Source organism: Ornithodoros turicata, chromosome 1 (genome assembly GCF_037126465.1).
Source record: "Ornithodoros turicata isolate Travis chromosome 1, ASM3712646v1, whole genome shotgun sequence".
In the NCBI taxonomy this organism is placed as follows: Eukaryota; Metazoa; Arthropoda; class Arachnida; order Ixodida; family Argasidae; genus Ornithodoros; species Ornithodoros turicata.
In genome coordinates this window covers 34,961,696-34,983,128 of record NC_088201.1, presented here as the reverse complement: position 1 = coordinate 34,983,128, position 21,433 = coordinate 34,961,696, and the positions used below count along the sequence as shown (strand labels likewise).

The 21,433-nt window shown below is 45.6% G+C and overlaps 1 protein-coding gene across 2 annotated transcripts in view; it reads right to left on the bottom strand.

The window, feature by feature from the left end:
• LOC135377970 (uncharacterized) overlaps nt 1-21,433 on the bottom strand; it is a 41,484-nt gene that overhangs the window by 6,277 nt on the left and 13,774 nt on the right. For both annotated transcript variants that reach the window (XM_064610757.1, XM_064610756.1), the window contains exons 5-13: nt 15,144-17,093; nt 14,446-14,692; nt 13,997-14,201; nt 12,062-12,155; nt 10,688-11,078; nt 9,924-10,084; nt 8,271-8,473; nt 6,026-6,137; nt 3,484-3,762 (exon numbers count right to left, since the gene is read on the bottom strand). In XM_064610757.1, coding sequence (XP_064466827.1) covers nt 3,484-3,762; nt 6,026-6,137; nt 8,271-8,473; nt 9,924-10,084; nt 10,688-11,078; nt 12,062-12,155; nt 13,997-14,201; nt 14,446-14,692; nt 15,144-17,093 — 3,642 coding nt within the window. The remainder of the gene's footprint in view (nt 1-3,483; nt 3,763-6,025; nt 6,138-8,270; nt 8,474-9,923; nt 10,085-10,687; nt 11,079-12,061; nt 12,156-13,996; nt 14,202-14,445; nt 14,693-15,143; nt 17,094-21,433) is intronic.

The window sequence follows — 21,433 nt, the reverse complement described above, 5'->3', positions numbered from 1 at the left end:
TAATTATGGGAAGAACAGGACAGTGAACATGAAGCAATTGACGTGAATACGCCGAGGAAGGAATGTCAGTAGAATAAATAACTCTTCTTCCGAAGCGCACAGATAGGATGCTTCTAGTTATTGAAACTCCGAAACATTAAAATGCAAGTGGTGCAACAAAGTCAACAAACACCCGTTAGAATACCTCTTCAAGGGACGGTCGCATCCCTTCCAGTCGATTTCGAAACTATAGCGTCATTTTATTCATCCTGAACCACTTACCACAATGTAGAAAATCCCACGCGAAATAGTGGCGTAGTTTAACTGTTTTTCGACGGAATACATGGCAAGAGCAGACGCCGGGTGTTAAAGGAACTGTAAACCGAATCGCAAACCTGCAGGAACTGTATGCTTTTCTGAAAGCTCGTAACTTGGACGCTTCAGATACGTAACAGCTCTGCTGCATATTGAGCATTTTTTCAGCAATTGAATTTCAAAGATTGCTGCGCCAAGCAAAACTTGCGGGCTCCAGACGCGCCAACCCTGAGGCGACTCGCGCGCCATCTATTGAAAACGCAACAACGCCACACAGGCGAGATTGTGGCGGTAGCGAGTGCAGTGTACGTTTAATCGTCGAAGGTGCACGGTTTGTATATCCCGGAACACAACACTCTAAAAACTGAACTTCACCGCATAGCACGCTCTGCGCCAACCATTGCCACGAAATAGGGTTATCGCTTCTGATTCGAAGAGAGATGGAGGCGTACGCTTTTTTTGTGTCAATTATCATATATCCAAATTGACACAAAAAGGCGTACGCCTCTCTATCTCTTCGAATCAGAAGCGATAACCCTATCATTCGTGCCAATGGTTGGCGCAGAGCGTGCTATGCGGTGAAGTTCGGTTTTTAGAATGAAGAATGTAAACCAGACATTCGTATAAATCGCCTGGATGCGAGGTTTTGCATACAGCAGTGATACAACGAGCAGGCGAAACAGAGACGCCGAGAGATGGCGCAGATCGCACAGATATTTCTCACAGGCACGGGGCTCACAGGTTACAACCCTTAACAGTTTAAACCGAAGTTCTCGAGAGTTGCTGTTGTTCTTCAAAACATGTCTAATGGTAATTAATTAGTAACCTGTCTCAAATGCATTACGTTGTACTTCAATATCACGTTATAGCTGTCCGTCAATCCGGGGCCGACTTCGACTTTGTCCTCTGCGAACGTCGAGGGGCGCCACCATCGGCGCCGTTAAGGGGTGCCAAAGGGGGCACTTGCCCCCCCCCCCTCCCCGGCTCAGACCTTTTTTTTTCGTGACTTTGCCAGAGCCCTGCCGACGTGCTAAAGGGTGCACATCTCTGAAAGTTCCCGCCGTATTTCTCATATTTTTCTTTTTCGTTCCGTCGCCCGCAAACAGCACACGACCTGTCCTAAATAATGTGCTGCAGTGTCCAAGCAATGAAAGCTTTGGCCACATAACAAGGTACGCGTCGCGTTACCGTTAATAAATTGATCAGAATATAATCCACGCTCGGCCCCCGCCTATGTGCATGCTGTAGCCAGTCTAAGCTGTCTGTTCTTTCGAAGTAGGCATTCTCCCCCCCCCCTTCTTTTTCCTCCCTGCTGTTCATGTTCACTACTGCTTACACTGCTTCAACGCGAGGGGTCGGTTGCTTTTAGGCTCCAGCTGCAACAACACGCACACAAACGAAGAGGAGGAGACAAACAAAAAGACGAGGAGTCGAGTAGTGCCGAATATCAGGAATGAGTTTGTTGCTACCTTTCTACTAGAATTTGACCACCTTTATTAATTTTAGGAAATGAGAACGGGAGCGTTCTAATGACGGACGTCACTGATGGTACTCGGAGTTATTGCGCAAGAGTGAGCTGTAGAACGACACCCTCTCCCGGGGGGACTGTGCAGTGGCGCCCGGGTCCGAGATCTTGCCCCTCCCTGAAAAATTGCCTAGCGACGCCCTTGGTCGCCGCCTTTCAGTTTCTAGAAGTGTTCAAAATTAATTAGTGCGAAAAGGGTTAAGAACTGAGAGGTGACGACTTCTGGTGTGTCTGATCACACAGCCATGTTCTACATTATGGTATCTTGAAACATTGTGGTTATATTTCACTTTACAGTTCCTTTAAGAGTATGCCGGAATTCCCTCTCTGGAAAAACGCGAAAACGTCACTCGCTAACAACCAATGAGAGGAATGCCGCGGCCGTGCGGCCGTCATAGATAGGCGGCTCCCGGATGCGACCGTCCCTTTAATACTTTCTTTGGCGTCATTAAATATTGTCTGCTATTTTCAGTGACGCTGTCTCCATGTATTACACAAGGCCTCCATGACCTAGACCTCCATGTATTACACAAGGCATGAAAGCTTCACTTGTGCCGAACTTAGCTTGGGTAACAAGGACTAACGTGACGGGACAGAGGTTAGCGCCTGTCCCGTGTCACGTGAGTCCTTGCGTTTGTTCAGCGCTTCTCTGTCTTATTATGGAAAACCAACATGCCCAAAGATTCGCTCTTCTTAATTTACTTATACTTACCGCAATGACGCTCGCTACCACCGACAATGGTGGCGATGTCGTTGGATGGCGGAAAGTGTAAAATGTGATAATATGTCTCAGATTAATAAAATACCGGTTTATGGCACACAGTTTGAAGAATTCGATTCTAGCAATTACTCTAATATCTGCGATTTCTCATACGTGCATATAATTGAAAAGGTGTGATGACGACGGTTACATCCATAGTATACCACAGTTAGCGTCGTCTACTATGATTATGTGCTGGTGCAGAACGTGCCAGCCAACGGCTAGTATTTAAATTACTTGAAATTATAGTTTACCTCAAGGTTCGATAGTTATAACATTTACTCGAAGACACCTGCGGTAGCGAATTACAGTGGGGCACACAACGCTTGAAACTACATTGGATGACAATTGCAGCATGCAATTGCCATAGGGGAGAGAGGTACATTCTAACCTTTTCTGGTAGCGGATCGCGGCAGCTATTTATTTGGGCCATGTAGACAGCGCCAATGTGGCGGGTAAGCGAACTAAGTATGGCACTGCTTTTTCTTTGGAGGTTTCAGGTCTGGTGTAATACATGGAGGCCTAGAATGCACTTTAGGTGCGTCGTTGTAATGCTATGAAAGCACCAATATGGCGTATAACTGCCTACCTATCGAGATGTAGATGTGACCTCGCTACGTGACGCACATCGTTCAGTGTAAGGATAGGCAGGGGAGAAGCCGTGCTTTTCAGTCTGCATGCGATCGTAGTTCTTTGCAGACGACAAGCAATATTATGTTTTTTTGTTTGTTTTTCTCTTCTTCTTTCTTTTTTTTTTTTTTTTTCAGGGAGCAAAGGCAAATGCGGAAGCCCTACATTCAAATCGGTTATGTATCGTTTTCAGGCAGTACCCCTCGAAGGCCACGAAAGTATACCCGCGGAGACCGCGTTACACTGCCTGGCAGAAGGCCCCATAGATACTCACATCCAGATAGTCCTTCGTCTGTTTCGCTTCTTGGCTTTCAGGTGCATTATATTCTAGTTCATCCTGGTACTGTAAGCAGTTCTTTCCTTCGTGGATCACTCGGCACGTCAAGCAGTTTGTATGCTTACACACGGGACAGAGAAACACATTCACATTGTCTTCTAAGACGCACCATCCTGGACAGTCAGGTGTTTTGCAGTGAAAACTGTTGGGAGCCTGGCTTTCCGCTGTCTTCATGCTTCGAGTCAAATGGGTTTCATAGACGCCTGGTGGAACCAGCTGGAAAACGTAACCATGTCATGTCGGTATCACAACAAACATGGGAGACCGGGCAGAATTGTCGCACTGATCTCACCCGAGCTCTTGATCAACTCACACGCACTCCAGATTCATTATGCATTGATTCATATGTTGCATTATTCATTATGTTTTTTTTTGTTTGTTTTTTTTACCGCTATGAGAGCATCATAGATACCTTTTTTGCAGGTGGGTGATACGGCCATCAGGCGGATATTTTCTCGAAGAGAGTATGTGATTACTGTACGACTAATTACCTAAAATTCATTAATTAACCCGTTAATTAGGGCTCTCGGGCAAAAGTGAGATAGCGGAATGGGAGATAATCCAGAAACCAGCACGTGCGTTGAAATATCCATCGCTGATTTTTGCTATGCAAAGGAGCCGAAACCAAAACCGCGCACATCAGAAGCGAAAGGAGGGCTGCGCTCATTCCACGTCAAAGGGCCGCGTGCTTTGGAGCTATGGAGATGATTGGAGTAGGTGGTGATCTGCTGGCCAGATCAACTGCTTTGTGGCCCAGATAAGCCGCTGACTATAGGCCATGCGCTCAAGAGGCGCGCGGTTTTGGTTTCGGTTCATTTGCATAGCAATATTCGGCGATGTATATTTCAACGCACGTGCTCGGGCCTCCACTGACGAGGAGCCGACTGCTCTCGACTTAGGACACTAAACAGAAAGCCGTGGCGAACGCGATCGAAAATATTCTCAAGGTGGGTTTGAATCATTCCTGCAGTTATTTTCGCAAACGAGCAACACTCCACGATTGAGCACGCCGTGTGAATCGTAAATATTGCACGCCGTCTGACTCCATGCGCATTATGCTCACCTGCAGGATATTTGTAAAACTGGCTGTAGCCTCTATAATGATTCTCACTATTGTTAAAAGGAAAGAACGGTATCTTTTCCCGACCTTCGTTTGTAGGTGTCCCTTTCGCCAAAGATTGCAATCCGAAACCGAACCAACTGCGTCGTCCACGACACATGACAAGCACATTAACTGCTGGTCCAACTCACAACACAGCACGTAGCCGGGAACAGCCATCAAGTAGCATTAAAGCTCCTACGGTATCACAAGGATTCTTCTGATGTGTGAGACTACACAAAATATAGCAGAATATTGCATATCTTTCTGTTTCGTTGTTCCGTTGATCTTTATCAATGTGTTGATTTGAAAGTGAGAGAAGAAATGGAGTCAGTCACGAGAAGAGCGAAATATATCAATAAGTAGGAAACGCTCATTGTATAGGTGTTTGTAGCAGCGTGGATGCGCAAGTGAATACAGTCCTACACTCTAAGAAGAAAAAGGAGTATTTTTACTCCTTTTGGGGACTAAATGCATTGCCACAAAAAATAGTCCCTTTCGGGAGTAAATGCACGGGAGTAAATGAATGTCACAGAGCGGGGGCTGTTTGAGGAGGCATTTCACGCTCTGTTCTAAGAGTCTCAGGTACATAATTCGTGTGCATAAATGAAAATACTTTGAATCAAACCTTCAACCATGATATATCGAGTGATATAAAATCTTGCGACATACATAGGGCACAATTTGCGAACAAAGAAACTGTTTCTTACTCTGTGTGTGCGGAAAACTGTGAAGTTGGCTGAGTTATACCAGCCTTATGCCATCAAATTGACCAAAAGCACATATTTACGTAGACTGTTGCATTCGGAAGATAATTTGTGAAGTTCAGTGACAATTTTGGGGTCCTGGGGAGTAAATGTCTGGGTTAGGGGACTAAAAAGAGGAGCAATTGCAGTCTAGGGGACTAGAAGCTGCAATTACTCCCCATTTTACACTTTTTTTTTCTAAGAGTGTATATACAACCGCATCGGGACGGTCGTACAAAAATCCCGATTCCGGCCCGTGGTCCCGGGATTGCAAAAACTGCTCCGAATTCTGTACCCTAATAATAAGTGATAATGATACTGAAATGGTGACGTAATAATTTATTTGTGTATAATAAGTGACGATGCAGATATACTGAAACATTTTATAATCAAATCGTGACTGTGTTGTAGTGTTGTTTAGCTTTTTGAGTGCCCCACATAGAATGCATTCTGCATTCGAAGCATTGCACGGAGTGGCAAAGGAGCTGCCAAATTTTACATAATGAAGCGTCGATAAAGTGTTGGAGAGCTCAAGGACTGTGCTTCGGATCGCTTGCGCCTTGCTACTTTGCCCATCAAGAAAAAACGGAGGAAAGAGATGATGGTGATGATGAAAGGACAAATAAAGACTTACGGCCTTGATTTCTCGTTCTTGTAAATGGCTATCACAAGAGTACTGGTCATTCCTGAAGGGGCACTTAATAATAGCTTCCTGGGCGTAACGCACAGCATCACATAGGCAGTCCCTGAAAGCGAAATGCAAATTATGCTAGCAAACTCAACACCGGCATTTAGAACTTTAGAATGTATGGGGTGATGCATACACATCTGACGCTTTTCTTTATTAATTTGTTTGTACAAGAACACATCGTACCGCTCCATTTTGCTTTAAAAGTACGCTACAGCTCCATAGAAATAGCACAGACCTGGGTGGATCAGTCTGTAGCGTGTTTGTTTATTTATCTATTGAATCACATGAGTGATAGGAAACAGATTTAAAAAAAAGTCACACGGCGTGACTTGACGGGCCATCTGCTCCCCACGCATGCAGCAGCACCTAACAGTCACTAAAAAAGCAAATCATAACAAAATCAACATCAACATAGGGGCAAAGATATTCACATCACATGGGACCAGATATCATCTACATTTCAACCAGTCGATGAAATATCAATAACAATCTTTAAAGGGGAAGGAATGAAACAGAAAAGTATTATATAACAGATTTTCTTGAAGATTTCAACAGATCAATAGCGATGCTATTCAACAAGGTTTGAAGTGTAGACTGACGTCTTTGTGCTCCATATGATGTCCTACATTTTAGGACAAACCAGCTTTGTTGGCGACGACAAGGGTAGTTGTAGACATGTCGTGATAGGTTGGGTATTTCTATTTCAAGGAAGGCTGCGGAGTTTTCTACTGTTCTATATGCCAATGGCAGCCTATATTGATATATATGGTGGATGGGAACGAGATTATAATTGCACAAGGTCCTGCAGTTATGTGATTATACGGTAAGCCCTCCCCCGGAGGAACTTCTTCTGAAGCACAAGAATATCTGCGAAAGCACTCCTTCTGGCGGTACCCCATACAAGAAAAGAATAGTTTAAGTGCGATAATATCAGTGCATAATAAAGTGAGAACATAACCTTAATTGGGAAGTTATACTTATAAATCATACCTATTGTTCGATATATCTTTGACATCACAAAATTAATATGAGGCCCCCAATTCATCGACGAAGAAATATAAACACCTAACGATTTAACGGTGTCGACAATGCCCACCTTTTCGCGTCCATGGTAAATTTCGGATCATATATTTATATTTTTTTTAAATACAATGCCTTTAGTTTTACGCACATTAATTTTTTACCTATTCTTTCCCCGACTATATACGAAGAGCTTTCTCATGACAACACTCGCTTTATCCACCAGTTCCGACTTATTAGTACCAGTAAAGAACATACTCGTATCACCTGCATACATAATGAATTTTGTATCCGAACATAAGCTAAAAATATCATTAATATAAATAATGAGCAACAAGGGTCGTAATATGCTCACCTGCGGCATACCGCATTTGATATTTTGAACAGAAGATTAGATTCTTCATCACTACACACATACTGCTTCCGGTGTTCGAGATATAAGCTAATATGAGAGAGGTGAACACCGCGCACACCATAATAAACCAATTTCTCTTTCAGGTTCATGTGTTCGCCTACCGATCCCAAGTTTGCCGGTTCGATCCCGGTGGTTGGTGGCAGGGTACAAGTTGCTTAGACACAGCTTCCGCGAGTGTGCTGAGGTTTTGGCACATGCTGAAGTACCCTAAAGTGGGCAAAATTAATCCACAGACCGACCACTGTGGGGTCGCCCATGATCATAGTTGTCTCTCGACGTAAAACCACGAATTATGATTATCTAGGAGTCCCATCCACGACTAGTCATTCATCCGCACGTCATTAATGAAGCGCCCATGCACTCAGTGAAAGTCGGACTTTATAGTCGTGTTCAACTTAAGAAGGAAAAGAAATCTAGTCCGTCAACTCTCAAAATATTACTGCGCCGCAGATAGGATGGCTGGACACAGCGAGGTCACGCTCGCTCCTCCGCGAGATAATGTAACCCATTATGCTCACCCTGCTTCCGTATTGGCTGTGAAGAGTGGCCACATGACACTACGCTGCGTGGTGGCGCTGCAGCATTTCTCCTGGCGCGCTATTACGTCGCCTTATCTCCAACGGCGTATGTAGTTGACGGACAAGATTTCTTTTCCTTCTTAAGTTGAACACGACTATGGTGAGCGGTATCCACAGAAAACAACCATAAAGTATCCCATAACAACAAATGTGTCAAACATGGGCAATTGCTCACTTGCAGAATGAGTGCAGGCAGTCCCTTAGAACGACGCCCTCCATTGCGTTTGTGTCCATGAAGCAGATGGGACACTCAAACAGTTCAGCGTTCGGCACTAAATCCTGTTCGTCTAGTTCTATCAACTTCAGGTAGTCTTTCGGCGGTGCCGCTTCATCTTGCAGGTTGCCTGGCTGCGTCGTTGCTGTCTCTGTGACGGTTTCCTACAGTTGCACGACATACTGTTACTCGACATCATACGTCTTGAACTTAGCAAAAGAATATGCTTAAAATTATGCAGTGTATCACACCCGAAATGTTTCGAGGGTATGACAGCGAGTGAACGAGTTCGCGATTATACGAGCTGAATCCGAGCGGAGTATGCCGCAGTTGAAGACGTAAAGATATATCCACTGTTGTGTGAATTTTTCAATGCACTATGTTATCAATTATTGTAGGTGGCACTGTGCTATCTCACATACATCGATGAACAGGGAGTCGACATAAACCCTAGGCGCGCACGTACAGAAAGTACTTTCTGTCCCTCACACATGTAAATGTTAAACTTTCTATACTGCTTCATTTCTTCTTTGGCTCGCTTACGTGTTGAACGAACCGCAATGTAGGTCCTCCCCCCCCCCCCCCCCCAAGAACGCACCGGAAAAACTCGACCCTTGTCTTATGTGCACCGGTCATTGGCAGAAAAACTACGAGTCGCGCAACACAGGTGGCGCCCCCTCTCTCTCACAAAATTGCTTGGTCCCTGGCGGCCCCATCCAGACCACCAACGCTCTGCCCTCAAAGCTCTCTTCGCCTTTCTGGATACCATAGGACTTCGATCATTATTGTGAAGGGCTCATTATTTCATTCCCCGCATCACCACCAGCAATGAGGTAGAGCTTCGCCCCTGGCGATGAAACTCCCCATTCATCATCTCGCAATAAAGTTGTTGTTGTTGTTAGGTGGCGTCATCTCTTTCATTTTTTGTTTCTCTTGTTGTTCTTTATGCTCTCGCTTGAGCTCTGTTGCCTTGCTATCCTTTTTGCCGCATTATCTGTCGAACCTAGTATCGCAGTTATTTTTTTTTTTTTATGCGAAAGCTTTTTCTTTGCTTACGAAGCAGATTTACCGATGGGTCTCTGAATATATAATTGAAATGGTCAAAGCACGGCCCTTTGCTTACTCCTTTGAGTAGCAAGCAAAGGACCGTGGTCAAAGTCTCCAAGTATTTACAACTGCAAGAGACATAGTAGTGGATTCGTGGGACAAGAGTTCGTCTTTTCCTTACGTGTACTGGGGTTGCCTGTCCTGTTGGGACTCATATTTTCCTGATTTCAATCAATCAATCCTCTTTTCTTCTTCTCTTTTCTACAGTACCAGAGTTGACAGGGCCATGTCCCCTGTGGCCCTCATAACAAACGCACGGAGCCTCAGCGAACGATGTACAACCTACACGCACATTTCTGACAACGCTTATCGTATAACCTTATATTACATTCAAAATTGATTCGAACTTCCGATCCTGATTCATATGACAGAACTCTCCGATTAGGTTGCGTGCTGCACCGTGTAAAACGAGGCGCGGTAATCCACATCTAGCAGCCTGATTGGCAAATTAAATATTGTATGATAGATATGTAATCTATTTGCGTAGGTTTTATTTTCTTTACTCACCTCCGCCTTCACGTTCGCATCCTCTTCCTCTCCCCCACTCGGGAGGTCGTCTCGCGGAACTTCGTCGTACTGCGGAGATTCATTCGTTGCAATAGCTGCCCCGCACATGGCGCAGCTTCCCGCCTCTGTATTTTTTATTCCACACAGTCCGCACGTCCAACCTTGAAGTGACAGCAGCGGCGAATTGTAAATAAAATAAGAACTGAATTCCTGTATGTGTGGCTTAACCTATAAGAACAGCACGAAATGTGGTCCGTCAACCCTAACAGTGTTACTCGCCACCAGGTGCCTGCTATACGGCACTATGTGTCACGACGTAGAGTGATGCGGCTAGCTAGTGCAGACAATGGGAACAAGCATAGGGAAGAGCTTAAACGTGCCCTTCTTAGGTTGAACACGACTATAGGAGTCACTTATAGTTGTGACATGGCACAATAAGTTCTACCCCTGCCGCCATCACTGGCCAACGCCTTTCCAACAATGCCACAAAAACACTGTCATCGCCAATACCTCCAAGATCTTCGTCACTTTGTGTGACGGAATGGTTTGAGGACCGTCTAGCTCGGCTTGCAGAACACCATGTCGCAAGAAAGTTCGAACCATGTGTCTGGTTGTCTTGGAAGCTATGGTTACCCTATATGCCTTTGTATACCAACATGTTCCTGTAGAGGATGAGCGTTCGCGCCTTGCTGTTCCCACCCGTATTTTAACAAAAAACGTGTGTGTTAATAGTATACCGATACACGTGAAACAAAGACTATTACCTGCAGCTTTGTCATTCAGGAGAACGTCTAAAGTGCTGGAAGCATCAGACACCCTCCTCGAACGTGGCACACTGTCACATCCTGTCGGCCCTGCAAGTCCCACCTGCTCTGTGTTAGGAGCAGTTCCTTCATTAGCGCGGTATTCTTCCTCGGAGCTTTCGCTGTTCCTCGTAACTGGACCGCGTTGTTTAAGAAGTATGGTTGGTGACGCGGGCGTCACTGCTGAGTCCACTTCATTCTTTCTCTCGACAGGGCTTACAAGATAGAGGAACACTGGACATTCGCTGTGAGTGACTCCATACTGCTCTAACGTTGACGCGTCATCGGTTGCCAAGCTCTTTCCCAAGATCCAACGTTGCACTTGAGAAGGGAAGTTGTACTCCTCTTCAATCTGAATTGACATTGAAACGTACATAGCCAAGTGGGACCAACGCCATCATAAGTAGACATCATAAATCGAGCTTGCAGCATTCGGTTTTGCATTTCTATGTGGCATAGAACCTTATCAGCTTGTAGACTTTTGAGCCTTGTATGCCACAGCAAAAGGAAAGGTGAAACGGTAGTTTCATGGGTCGTCTCGTTCGACTACGACCTTGTCTCTTTTCATGTGCTCGTTATGCTTTCAAGATTACGATATTACGAAGTTCTGTTTCTAGTTTGTCATGCGCATCTGTTCTTTGTCAAGGAATACTACACTCTCAGAAAAAAGGGTGGAGCAAGGGTGGATACCTTTCAGGAGGTAATATTTGTCGCATATATTGTGCCTAAAAGGTTGCAAAGATTTACCTGCTACCTCACTCTCTGCCATGAATGATAGGGTTACCGCTTCTGATTCGGTGAGCGAGGGGGGCGTACGCCTTTTTGTAGCAATTTGGATATATGATAATTGCTTTCACCACCCTTTTAAACCCTTTATCAGACGCTATGTTGACCTAGGTGGTAACTATACAAGTTACCACCTTTTCACACCCTTTTTGCTGAGAGTGTACGGTCACATATCAGTGGAATGCACAAACACATATGACCTTCTCATAAAGGAACAATGAAACATTGTGAAAGCGTTAAGATTATTTGTGTAATGTCATTTTCAGTTATTCACAAAATAGCTATCCTTAATCCAATATAACATCACAGTTCTAAGTTGAGGTTCTTGGTCTCCTGACATACTAATAAAGAAAGCAGCAAAAAAGACTGAGACACGACAGGCTGCTCTCTCTCTCTCTCTCTCTCTCTCTGTCTGTCTGTGTTTGGCTGTTTTCTTTATTAGAATGCCAATATAACAGTGTGGATTGTGTACTACGCAAGGAGAATAGTAATTAGCTAAGTAAGTCACACTAAAACAAAGACCGCATATGAACAAACGGGTGAACTTACCTTCTTCTTCAAATGCCTCAAAGTCATTCCAGGATGAACACGAACAGAGATGGGGCCAACATGTGAATCCTTGTCTTCTACGAACATCTTAACACTACAAAATGAGGAACACGATGAGCAAAGTTCTGTTAACGACAGGGTGTCCCTCGCGGGGAAGCATGACTCATTCAGCATTTTATGTCTCCGAATAGCTATAATTATAAGCGACTCATGCCATGTGTCTATTAATCATGGACACGGAACAAACGGGGCAAGTCTTACATGTCTCTTGCTCCGTTTGCTTCATGCCCGTCCGTTGTCGCCCCACAATCTCAAGGAATGTCACCGTGTCAAGATTATCGCCAGCTCGCCCGCATCCTATTTTTATCAGGGTGTCGAACCGCAAAAAATACGGGTTCGGTTCGGGTTCGGGTTCGCGTTGTTTTGATTTCGTTCCGGTTCAGTTCCGGTTCGGACACGCCAAAAACCGAACCGGTTCGCAAACCGGTTCGCAGCCCCGAACCGGTTCGCGAACCGGTTCAACGCTTCCGTTTTATATGTTCCATACAACTGCTTTTATCAGGAAATGCGTGGCTAATAGCTTACTGCTGTTGTCTGCATTGACGTCTTTAGCGGTGAGGTAGCTCTTTAGCGAGAGAAATAAGAAATGGATGAACACTTACTGCAAATAGAGTCCACGCTGATGAAGCGGTGTTGTCCCGCTACTTTCTGTTCCCAAAATCTCTTTTTCACACGCACAGTGCCAGCAAGATAAACTTAAACGAAGCCTAATAAGATGGACAGCGTAAGATAGACGACAGTACTTGCCGGCACACTGCCTTCGCAGCGTGAATCGATCTGAAACCGTACTGAAGCATGTCGAAAATAAGCCTGCCAGCCTTACTCTGTCCGAGCTCACAGCAGTGTACTAGTTAATCCACCTCACAAAGGCAATGTATCACGACACAACTGCACTACCAATAAGCAGAACCACATTTACTTTTCAAACCACGACCAATCAAACAGGCACCGTTCTGCGTACGCCCCTTCTCCACTTCTCATGTTTCTGACTTGTTTAATTTTTACTGCTCACGTGTAAAAAGAAATCTTGGGCGCTTATTTGATCACATATTCGTCGTGTAGAGCTACATAACTGGCCTACTCCATTCCTGTTGCATTCGTCCGCGTGGCACCTCGTCTCTGAAGAGTAGACGCCGCATCCCCGCGTGCGTGGGGCGCCAGCCGCGGCGCTCACAAGGACAACTGCGCTTCAACATGTTAAAAAGATGCTGAAAGTATACTTACTATACGTCGTCGTCTGACTGGTAGGTGAAAATTTCTGAAATCCATGATATAGGCGCGTGATGATGATACCGATGTGTCTTCGTTCGGGGATAAAGAGGAACTCTTGTGCTGACTTCTATGCCCGAACCGTTTTGTTGCGAACCGGTTACCGCTATTATTTTTTATGGTTCTGCTCCGGTTCGGGTTCAGCAGTGTTCCGAAAATTTCGGTTCGGGTTCGGGTTCGGTTCCGGCAAAAATAACGGTTCGGGTACGGTTTTCGGTTCGGGTTCGGGTTCGGTTCGACACCCTGATTTTTATATTCAACTAAATCATTCCACGGACGAATACATGGAGACAAGAGCGCATTGTATCTTTGTCTTCATGTGTTCGTCCGTGTCCCAGCCTCAGTGTAATTCAGTGACATGGACCAACTAGCTCACAGTGCACTGCCTCTATTCAAAGACAAACGTAAGAGCAGAGAGCGAAGTATCCAAGAGAGGGCGCGCTCTTGGAAACTTTGCTTTCGTCTTGTTGTGGAACCATCTCTAAGACATGAAACTGCAAAAGAAATTTTTACTTCTACGGTGGTCCTCAAATTACCACAGTTTCAGCCGTCTCCGATATCGATTCGTCCATTCCACAATGTCAGACAACGATACGTCCTTCTTACGTGAGCTGCTTGGAATCTGCACAAGTTTTCTTGATGCGACGCAATGAGCATGACACCTTGCACATGGCGAGTTCTCGTGCAAGGATGGCAGCTCTGTCGTGCTCGCCTTTGCTGATTGCTTCTTCCAGCTGCCGGAAGAGAAGTGGCACACGGGCGTGCATTGAAGCAGTCGGAGAATTCGGGTGGACGGGAGGCAGCACATGGCCTGAAAGGTCGAGTAGCGTATATAGTCAAGTTAAGTCGGAGGTATAGCGTGTAGCCTCTGAAGCTCAGGTAGCTACAATAATGTTAATAATAAAATAGGAAGAAACTGACATGTGCACAGATAATCAACGAATGACCAAATAACAAAAAAAAAGACGGTAACAAATTTTTGAAGTTGTTCGTTAATGGACCAGTTTAATTTATTCTGGTCGACATTCTCTTCCGGTGAAAGCCCATCAACTTACCGCTGTTGGACCGAGGTGACGAGGGCGTCGAAAGTGATGGAGAAGACCTGCCTAAGGGCTCCTTCGTAAACGCAGGAGAGTTGGACATTGCATTTGGCAAGGCGGTAATCCTAGCAGAGCAGGCAGAAAGAGTTCTCCGCTTGCCCACCTCCTCCGCAATGCTGCTATTTTGGTTTACCTTGACAGCCTTCGGGACACTTCCACTCTTTTCGGGGAACTTCGCATTCGATTCTGTCGAAGCGGCAGTCTAGAATCAAGAGAGCCAAGAACGTCCTCAGCACGCAACGTGGCGATACTCGCTAGTTACGTCCTCACCTCATTAGGCAGAGACATATATAACGCTCCAAGTGCGCGCATATAGTTTGAGTACAATCTTTAAACTTAATTCATCCATCACATTCATTCCACGATGAAATTACAGGGCAAAATGTGCACTAGCCCCGCCGTTGGCAAGGTTCGAGGGTGAGAAAAACATTTTCACGCGGCACCGTTCGTATCAATTGGCGCAAATTAGAGACAGCGACATTGATAGCTGTGAAGTGAGCTCCAGGTTATAACCTGAGTTGTTAGCGGGGCTTTGCTGAAGAATCTAAAGACTCCGCCTACATGCTGTAACGGCAATTTTCTTGATCCCTCTTGCGGCGCGTTGACAGAGCAATATAGAGAACTTATTTCGAGCAATAAGTAGCGGGCCTTACCACCGAAGTGACTCTATTCTGAGGGCCTTCTTTCGCTTCGCCTTTAACTTCAGAGGCAAACATCCCCAAGCCTGGAAGCCTGTTGATTGGTTTGAGATTCCTACGGCATGCCACCAAGTCGAACGCCAGGGCTTCAGCAGGGCGTTCGAGAGGAGCACCTTTTTCAGAGAATACCGGATTCACAGACGTATTAACTATCTTCTCTTCGGTTTCCACGTTTGCGTTGATGCGTTTCACTTCTTCAGTTCGGGCAGCAAAATGCGTTTGCGTCTCCTGGCGCGCGCTCATTGCAGGTTTCTCAATGTTGACCTCCATAGGTGTGTACGTCCATTTTGTTGATACCACCTTGCTACCTTCTTGCTTTTGAAAGAGTGACTTTAATGGTTTCAACTGCTTTTTCTGTTGTCTCGGGGAACCTAAATCGTTGCAATCTCCAGCAGTATCTGTACCAATTTCAAGCTTGTTGAATGCGTCCAGGAGTTCAAGGACATTCGAGTTCCGTTTGAGAATAGCTTCCAAGTCGTCTATCTGATTCTTTGTGGTTGTGGCACCGTATGTTTCGTCCTCTTCCATAATGGGTGGGCATAGAGCAGACTTGTTCGTAGCGACGTATCTTACTTGTCGTTCTGACAGGATGCTGTCGTTCTTGCCGTTCGATGCTACAGGTGCTGGGCGTGAACGCAGGGTGGAACCTGCATATCCTACAGAACCACGAGCGTCAATGTTGGGTTTGACATCCGGGTCCGCACCATTTTCGCTTTTCTGTGTGGCTGCTGTGCTGTTCGTCTCTGTGACATCTGATGGCATTTCTTCGGGCGGAAGAAGCACTTCTTTAAAACGAATGTCCGGCTTGACTGTGGATTCGAATATGTTGTTCCTTATGTCAAATGGCTTCGATGACTTCGCCATATCTATGGAAGATTCCTTCTTTATAGTGCCCACTTCCACAGAAGAAAACGGTTTGGAGGGACTTGGAAGTGCGACTTCATCTGCAACTTTTCGAGTTTCGGTGGCTATGTTATCACGGGTAGATTGCACTTCTTGACGCAAGTTGCTCTCTTTCACATATTTGATAGGTGGCGGAGGGGCAGGTTTCTTATGTGATTTCCTCAGCGATGAACTGGGCAAGTGCACCCGGTGAAGGGATGGTGGCGCCGCTCCTCTAGCTCCAAGGCTTAACACGGAATAATCCTTTACTGCCTTTACGGGAGGTTTGGGAGCTGGCCGCTTCTTCTTCGTCGTCGCCGTTTTGGCGGGGAATATGGGAAGGCTGTTTGACTGCCCTTTGAGTTCCGCAGCCAAATTCACGGGGCTTTCCTCTGCTGCCTGATCCTCCTTTTCCTTTTTATTATCGTTTACAACGACACCACTTGGTTCTTGCAAAGCACTTCCCCACTTCCTGTGTACTTTTTCTGTGACATTGTAAAACTGCTTCTCTTCGACATGTGAAGGAAAATACTGGGAGGAGTCCAGCTTTATCCTGCTGTTACAGAAGTCATTCTGTGACATCTTTTTACTTTCTGAGGAACAGCTGCTATTATGGCTAGCAGTGAGGACCAGCTTGCGCTTCTTTTTCCTTCGCACCTTTTTGCGATTAGGGCCCATTGTGAAGCAGGCCATGAGTGATCGCAGACTTCCGAGATCTAACCCACTGTCTGAACTTGAAGACACCTCTTGAGCAACTGCGACTTGCGGCAGGAGCATGGACGGACAACTGACAACGGAATGAGTGCTGCTGCTTTTCCACGACTGGACGCACACATTATTTGGACCACCTTCCAACCAAGTGTCTGAGTCAGGTTGACCGTCTCTAAGGCATTTCGTCCCAAGGGTAGACGACTTGTAGCGTTGCAACTTGCTCGCTGGTCCTGTGTGTGCCTGTGAGCTACAGCTTCCATGTCCGAGACAGTGGTGGCAACCAAAGATGCATCGAGGAATCCCAGCATTGACCTAAACAAAGTTCATATGGAATCGTTACGCATATATCAGTGCATACTAAGAGCAAGGGCACATCTATCTTCTTTCAGGGCTGTTAGAAAGGGCTGTGATTTTGAAGGATGTCTATTCAGGCATCAAAGCTTCGGACCACTCAGGCAGTTACATGCACGATCATGCTGATCACATCCAGTTTCACCGTAACATCTCGTAATCCGTTTCCTGGACGAATTACTGTGCGGTACACAACCTTGCTCACCTGAGAAGAACGTGTAATGTTTCTACATCTCTAACATTCTGTATTACACGTAGACCTACTTCCTCCATTTGCTCCTCAGATGCTGGAAGGTAGCACGATATCGGTTATGTGGTCTTTTTTAAGCAGTATGCTTGCAGTATGAGCTGGTGGTGGTGGCATGTAGTTGCGGTGGCTCTCGCTGTTGTAAGGGCAAGGTGAAAGGATGGTGCCATGCGACGTGTAGTTAGTTTCTCTGGTCCAAAGATGATGCGAGGATGACAATAACAAAAAAGGATTGAGTTGTGGTCGGTCAAGGTTAAGGCAGCTGATCAAGGTCCCTGTTTTACGCTCCATGACATAATTCGGCAGCACAAGCAGTTTGTTATAACCCAGGATATCGCGTTGCCTGACCCAAAAGGAAACAGCAACATCACCAAGAAATAGAAGCCCGAAAAGACGATATGAAATAAAGACAGAGCTCATAAGAGGACTCGCTTTGACTGCAGCAAGGCTGAACAACATTCCTGATGCAGTAATCTGCACTGCCGTCCTAGGCAGGCAGAGATTTCACTTGCTAGAATCTGTTCGTTGGTGAAACTATGGACGACTTCTGCTGCTACACGCGCAGTGCATCGTGGAGCTACTTTGAGCTGCAGATGCGCAGACAAAACTGCATCCATCGATACTCCATCGATCCATTCGAAACTGCATCCATCGATCCATTCGAATGTCCTGAAAGGTGTGACGTCGCATAACAATGAAGAGGCCGCGCAAATCAGCATGGAAACAATTTGTACAAGTTTCCCACGACAAAAAGTTGCAACCTGTGTGACAGACTAACAGAGTTATGCATTCATGTCGTGTGCGTGACGTTAAAGTAGTCTCCCAAGCAGCAAAATGTACTGAAAGTCGGGTGCAATAGGGGTGGACGGGTAGGTAGAAGGCCTTGAACAGATTCGTGAAACTAAGGAACATCGATAAGACACATACCGTCCACCCCTATTGCACTCGACTTTCAGTACATTGTGCTGCTTGGGCTACCTCTCATATCGATGTGTCTTCGACACGTTCAAGGTCAGAAAACTCCCGGGCAATACCAATTCATAGGTAGAACGATAATTCGGTTGACTATATTTAAGAACGAAGAGCCACAGCAATAAATAAATGAGCCGCGTACTTTTGTGTAAACCGTGTTTTCTATAAATGAATTGTACAAATGTTTTCTTTTAAAATTTTGCACACGAACAGCGACATAAGTATACGTATTGGGTCAACTCTTCCGGTGATAGCCCGTCATAACTTTCCGTGTTGGGATAATGATACCGCAATACACATAGTGCAGTAATGTGCTTTATATTTACTGGTTACGAAGTCGTAGCACACAGTATGCATACCAGGAATCGAACGTTTTTCCCGCCAATCAGACGTTCCGTAAGTTACGTTCCACTGTCAAGATTCAGCCACAGTGCAGCACAAGGTTCTCCTCCTATACAACATTTGTTTCGTCTAGAACTGTATTTTGTCTGCAGAGCTTGGGACGTGCTATGCCAACATTCGAGCCAGGCAGCAAGCTTTCAGCTATATTCTGCTTTATGGACTTACCTTCAAAGACAAAATAGCTGGGGCTAGCACCAATACAATAACTTACCTTCGATCAGGGGCTTTCCCAACACCACCCAAACTTACTGTTACTATATTTTATATGATTATACACTGCAGTAGCCAGGTGAGCTATTCAGGGTACCTTCCCGGGTTATCACGTAATTTTTGACCACGCGTGCAAACGAAAAACGAAAAAAAAAAATCCAAACGTGGTGCAAGACGGGGTAGTTGGTGTTGGATCATAACGTTGAGATGCAGCCAAAAGACACGTACAGATCTTAGACAAGTAACGTAGAGGACAAAACTTCTGCAAACTCGCAACGGAGCATTTAATGTGTGAAAACGTGGAATATCACACTTGGTCACCCCCATTCTGAAGAATGAAAACTCGTGATTGGTACACACATTGCGTCAGTCGGGCAGGCTTGAACTGATTGGGTTATGTGTGTAAGGAACGATTTCTTCAATATATCATGAGAAAGGTTCCGAGATTTCGGAGTTTATTTTCGGGTATCTTCGGGGAGCATGTTTTTCGGATTGTATTATTTTGGGGAAATTCGGATTTTTTCGTCGTTTATGTTTTACAACTGAGTTAATATCCGCCATTCGCAGGACACCAGACCGTTGTGAAACATGCTAACAACAAGAATGAGACGCTGCCTTGCAAAAACGGTTCCGTGATGCGGCAGAACTTGCAGGCAACGATATCTGTATCACGATCACCTGGCTCATGAACATCCAGAAGTATGGATATATTCCTTGAAATAGTCGCAAGGCAGCTTTCAGTTGCGCCCCATTTTACTGTCTGCGTTGCAACAACTGTAGCTGTCCTTTCAAGAAGACAATTCATCTGTGCTCCCTTGACCACGTCGAGGAAAAGGGGAAGCACGAGTGACAGAAAAACGGAAAGAAACATCCTGGGCGCTGGATGTTGTCCCAAGTAGGCCTGGGAAATGGTAGAAATGACCTGAAAGTGGCCTCATGTCCGAGTATAGCCACTAAATACGCTACGACAGTTTGTCTCCGCGCAGGGGAGAGTGTAAAGTTCGGAGAAACCACGTGACGAAGTGTCTGTCCACTCACAAGGCAGCAATAAGGGGATATTCATAGACCGGCATGGGTCCTCAGAAGAAGCCACGTGACTCTCACCTTGAGATGGGACCTCCTTATTTGGGAGAGTGACCAATACGCTCTCCAAGTAACCGAGCGTTCTGCGCATATCTCCTCTCCCGGTTACTCCACTCGGGAAGCCCCATTGGCTAAGGCGGCGCCCTCCCTCTTCCCTCTCACTGTCTCCTCTCATGCGCAGAGACGCACTTGCACAGCGTATGAGGTCGCTTCATGGGCAATAGGGGAGAGAGGGATACTGAAGTGCTGCGCAAACAGCTGACCTACTTGCATAGCGTATAGTATACGGTGTCCTACTCAGTGACCCCAATGTCGTGGTGCCTCTTCTGGGCAAGGATGAAGTTCACCCGCATTACACGGATGCTTTGAGCATTGTAAAGTGCAAAGACAGTGGATTTGGGTGAAGAATCCACCCTCCGTTATCGCTGGGGCTGCTAACCTTGATGGGAGGCAATCTCGTCACAAAAGGTCCCGAACGAATGCCGTTAACCGGTCATCGGGGCATGGATTTTCTTGCTGAGCTTTCGTTTACTGGAGATCCCAATAGCGGAGTTTTTTGGATAAATCTGAATTGCTTTCAATTTTACTGGTGTATGTTTCTTTTTCTTTGTTTACTGATGTTTTTCGATAAATCCAAAAGCATTCGTTCGTTCCCTGATTTGCTGAAAACGGGGGCGTACACCATTTTTTGTGGCATTATGCAGTTCATAATTTCCTCAAAAATGGCGTAGGGCCCCCGTTTTCATTAAATCATGTGAAAGAACGTTGTCGTTCGGGATGATGGTTGGCTAGGAACGTGCTATGCGGTGAAGCTCTGTTTTTAGCGTGCAGTCACATGAGGCACAAATGTTCCTCAACCTTTCGTCAAAACAACGTCAAAATAGTACCCGCTTCTTGAAATCTTGGCCCGTTAATTTAGCGAATGTCTCCCAATCAATAGAGCTCCCTACTAAACGTAGAATGAAAGGATCGCACTGGTGTAATTTGTGATACCATCACCGCTGTCCTTGACATAAACGAATTCGGCGTATGGCGGTCCATCGGGATGGCGAAGCGTTGTGCGAAATTGTCGCGAGAATTCAGTGAATCGCGTTTTCGTCTTATTACGGGGAGTCTTAAAATACGAGGTAAAATGAAATGTCCTGCTGCGCCTCTACGTCATAAAGTTTGAGCTATAGGGTTCCGGGCTTTCGGAGTTTATTTTTCGGCATATTCGGAGGATGTTTTTCTCAGTTTATTATACTCCGAGGATTCGGAGTTTTTCGTCATACCTCTGTTAATATCCGAAGTTCGGAGAAAAAGGTATACAGACTGTGAAACGGCATATCCAGGAAAAGGATCAGACGCTGCTTTCCCAAAACGCTCGCTGTCATGCTGCGAAACTGCA